General features: G+C 59.5%; 1 protein-coding gene across 1 annotated transcript in view; it reads right to left on the bottom strand.

Moving 5' to 3' along the window:
• Ahrr (aryl-hydrocarbon receptor repressor) overlaps nucleotides 1–4,534 on the bottom strand; it is a 55,748-nt gene that overhangs the window by 12,938 nt on the left and 38,276 nt on the right. The window contains exons 5-6 of the mRNA XM_013013821.1: nucleotides 1,367–1,496; nucleotides 344–477 (exon numbers count right to left, since the gene is read on the bottom strand). Coding sequence (XP_012869275.1) covers nucleotides 344–477; nucleotides 1,367–1,496 — 264 coding nt within the window. The remainder of the gene's footprint in view (nucleotides 1–343; nucleotides 478–1,366; nucleotides 1,497–4,534) is intronic.

Raw genomic sequence — 4,534 nt, 5'->3', positions numbered from 1 at the left:
CAGCCTCTCTCATGGGGGCTCAGCCTCCGTCAGCCTCTCTCATGGGGGCTCAGCCTCCGCCAGCCTCTCATGGGGGCTCAGCCTCCGCCAGCCTCTCTCATGGGGGCTCAGCCTCCGCCAGCCTCTCATCGGGGCTCAGCCTCCGCCAGCCTCTCTCATGGGAGCTCAGCCTCCGCCAGCCTCTCTCATGGGGGCTCAGCCTCTGCCAGCCTCTCTCATGGGGGCTCAGCCTCTGCCAGCCTCTCATGGGGGCTCAGCCTCTGCCAGCCTCCCTCTCACACAGTGGAGATGCTCCAGTGTCCAGAAGCCTCTGCTGAGGCCTGTCCAGGGGTTGCCAACTCACCAGAAAGCCAGAGGTGCTGTCCAGCAAGCAGCGCACGCGACAGACAAAGCACCGTGTCAGGAAGGCAGCGTACTCCGGGGGCACGCCCGCGCCGTCTTCCTGGGCTCTGAGCAGCTTTCCCGGCATGATGTCATCTGCCAAGTCAGTGCGGGTGGTGGCAGGGAGGCCAGGAGGTGGTACCGTGGGGAGACATAACCATGGGAGGAGCAGGTGGTGAGTGGCTATGGAGCATGAAGCCGACCAACACCTGGCCTACGGCGTCACTCACCCAACGGCTCAGCGAAAAGCACTGCTTTCAGAACCGCTGCCTGTGTGCATACGGACCCATTGCTTAGCCCTATTCCATGAGGATGGTAGAAACTTCTCCGAGAGTTTCTTTCTGTGAAGGAACTAGGAAGAGCTCTCTGCACAGCCCCAGGTAGCGCCCAGGGCCACCTCTGCCACCCCCCCCAGCCACCTGCTGCGGCAGCTTGCACACGTGGTCAGAGACAATGGACAAAGGACAACCACCCCAAGACAACACTTTGGAGGGATTTTTAGATAAATTTTGAGCCTTGGGGAGTTTTTAAGTGACTGGACATGCAGGCCCTATGGGCTGATCTTCAACGCCAGCCAAGGCCCAAGCGCTGCAGGCTCTGCCCCACCCAGCGGTACTGGACGGTGGAGGAGAGTTTGAGAAGTGGGCCTAGCGGGAGGCCTTGGCCTCGGGGATGCTCCTCCCTTTCTTTTGTCCCCTGTCATGGGGTAAGAAGCTCTCTCCACCAGGGACTTGGTCATGGTGTTCTGTTTCCCATTAGAAGCAATGGGTCCACCCTGACATCCTGGGCCAAAGCCTCCAAGACCTTTTCTCATTACACTGAGCACCCTGAGTCTGTCCTGGTGATGCCAGGAGTCAACCAGAAAATGAACGCCCCCAGAGCCCTCCCAGAGCCACAACAGCCGCCTGGAGGAGGGCTGTGGGTGTGGGGGGAGGAGGCCTGCAGGAAAAGTGAAGTCCAGAGAGGAGAGGGGAGACGCGCCCACCTGTCTCGGGGAGTGGTGGCTGCGTGCGCGTGGCCTGCAGGGGGTCCATGGCCCAGTGCAGCTGCTGGCAGAAGTCCTGGCGGTCATCCACGTGGATATAGTCATAAATGTTCTGATGCATTACATCTGTCTAAAATATCAAAACACAGTTCTTTTACCCGTAGCCCCGATTTGCTCTGGTAAGGACCATGGAACCTCACCGTCTGTCTGTCAAAAGCAAGTCACAGCTATGAAGAGCTGTGTCCTGTGGGGAGGCAGGCTCTGTGCTGGCCTTGACCGTGAGCTCATCCTGGAAGGACATGGCCGCACGAGCCACGCAGCACTCCTGCAGTCACGGCTCGAGGCCAGGTGCGCTCTTATAGTCCCCAGAGTCACCGACACCTGGGGACACCTGCTTTCCTGAGGCCGCTCTGGATCTTGAAGTCTTGGCTGTCTATCATTACATGTCTCAAGACCCCGTGCCTCATGCCTTGGCCTGCCCAGTCCAAGGGCTTTGAGGACGACCAACTCAGACCTCTCTGTTCCTCGGACGGTCCACTTCCTCAGAAGGGCTGGAGGCTAGCCTTGCGGGCACCGCGTCCGCGTGGGAGGCCGCCATCTGGTGGCAGTGGAGGCCCTGGGCTCCGTAAACTCCCTCAGAGGCCCAGCCCAGGGTCTGCTGCCCTCCACTTTCTCAGAATGAAACCCTTTCTCATTCTGAATTAAGCCGGGTAGCCAACAGTTGGGCAGGCTTCAAAACAGGTTCATCTCTAGTGAAAATCATTCCCAAGTGATCATTACAGCGACAGAAGATTCTTCTAGAAGGGAGAACATTCCTTTAGGAATCAGCACCTTAGAAAGGGCGCCCGCTGAGATTGTAACTCCTGAGCTCCTCTGTGCGGAGTGAGCTCTGCTGCTGCTTCCCAGAATCCTCGCTGCTGCTTATAGTGCTGTGGTTAAGCTCCACAGGACCACATGTGTCACACAGACGCGTTTCGCAGGAGGCAGCACAGGCCTGTGGCCCGTCAGGAGAGGAAGAAGTGGTTAGAGCCCAGGGAACAGGCAGAGACGAGGCCCAGTGTGGTGCTGTTACCCGGGGCCTGGGCTCTGCGCGCTGGGCATCAGAACCCCTCAGACGCCCTTCTGGTGCCTGAACTGCGATCCGTGCCCTTCTCCACTGGTTGAACTGTACTCTGAAGGGGTACCGAGAGCTGGGGGGCTCTGCCGTCGAGACTAGACTGGAAATGTCTCATCTTTCTGGGGTCGCGTTCTTCCCGTGCACGCCTCCCGCCTCCCACTTGACATTTCCTATGGTGCTTTGTCTTTTGATACAGTTCACGTTACAGTGTCACCGCCTGGAATGGGGCCTCGGTGGTAGCTGACCTTCCCACTGCTGCCGGGCACTCACACACAGTGGTGTAGTGTGCACTCACACATGGTGCAGCCGTGCACTCACACACGGTGCAGCGTGCACTCACACACGGTGCAGCGTGCCCTCACACACGGTGCAGCGTGCCCTCACACACAGTGGTGTAGCGTGCACTCACACACGGTGGTGTGCACTCACACACGGTGGTGCAGCGTGCACTCACACACGGTGGTGTGCACTCACACACGGTGCAGCGTGCACTCATGGTGGTGCAGCGTGCACTCACACACGGTGGTGCAGCCGTGCACTCACACATGGTGGTGTAGCCGTGCATTCACATACGGTGGTATAGCGTGCACTCACACACGGTGCAGCGTACACTCACACACAGTGGTGCAGCGTGCACTCACACACGGTGCAGCGTACACTCACACACGGTGCAGCATGCACTCACACACGGTGGTGCAGCCATGCACTCACACACAGTGGTGTAGCGTGCACTCACACACGGTGGTGCAGCGTGCACTCACACACGGTGGTGCAGCGTACACTCACACACGGTGGTGCAGCGTGCATTCACACACGGTGGTGCAGCGTGCATTCACACATGGTGGTGCAGTGTGCACTCACACACGGTGGTGTAGCGTGCACTCACACACAGTGGTGTGCACTCACACACGGTGGTGTAGCGTGCACTCACACATGGTACAGCGTGCACTCACACACGGTGGTGCAGCGTACACTCACACACGTGTGGTGCAGCCATGCACTCACACACGGTGGTGCAGCGTGCACTCACACACGGTGGTGTAGCGTGCACTCACACACAGTGCAGCGTACACACACACTGTGGTGCAGCGTGCACTCACACACGGTGCAGCGTGCACTCACACACGGTGGTGCAGCTGTGCACTCACACACGGTGCAGCGTGCACTCACACACGGTGGTGCAGCCGTGCACTCACACACGGTGGTGCAGCGTGCACTCACACATGGTGGTGCAGCGTGCATTCACACACGGTGGTGCAGCGTGCACTCACACACGGTGGTGTGTACTCACACACGGTGGTGCAGTGTGCACTCACACACGGTGGTGCAGCGTGCACTCACACATGGTGGTGTGCACTCACACACGGTACAGCGTGCACTCACACATGGTGGTGCAGCGTACACTCACACACGGTGGCGCAGCCATGCACTCACACACGGTGGTGCAGTGTGCACTCACACACGGTGGCGCAGCCATGCACTCACACACGGTGGTGCAGTGTGCACTCACACACGGTGGTGCAGCCATGCACTCACACACGGTGGTGCAGCGTGCACTCACACACGGTGGTGCAGCGTGCACTCACACATGGTGCAGCGTGCATTCACACACGGTGGTGTGCACTCACACACGGTGGTGCAGCGTGCACTCACACACGGTGGTGTAGAGGGCACTCACACACGGTGGTGTAGCGTGCACTCACACACGGTGGTGCAGTGTGCACTCACACACGGTGGTGTAGCGTACACTCACACACGGTGGTGTGCACTCACACACGGTACAGCGTGCACTCACACACGGTGGTGCAGCCATGCACTCACACACGGTGGTGCAGCGTGCACTCACACACGGTGGTGCAGCATGCACTCACACACGGTGGTGTAGAGGGCACTCACACACGGTGGTGTAGCGTGCACTCACACACGGTGGTGCAGCGTGCACTCACACACGGTGGTGTGCACTCACACATGGTGATGTAGCGTGCACTCACGGTGGTGCAGCGTGCACTCACACACGGTGGTGTAGAGGGCACTCACACACGGTGGTGCAG

Source organism: Dipodomys ordii, unplaced genomic scaffold (genome assembly GCF_000151885.1).
Source record: "Dipodomys ordii isolate 6190 unplaced genomic scaffold, Dord_2.0 Scaffold21, whole genome shotgun sequence".
In the NCBI taxonomy this organism is placed as follows: Eukaryota; Metazoa; Chordata; class Mammalia; order Rodentia; family Heteromyidae; genus Dipodomys; species Dipodomys ordii.
This window is presented reverse-complemented; position numbering and strand designations above follow the sequence as displayed.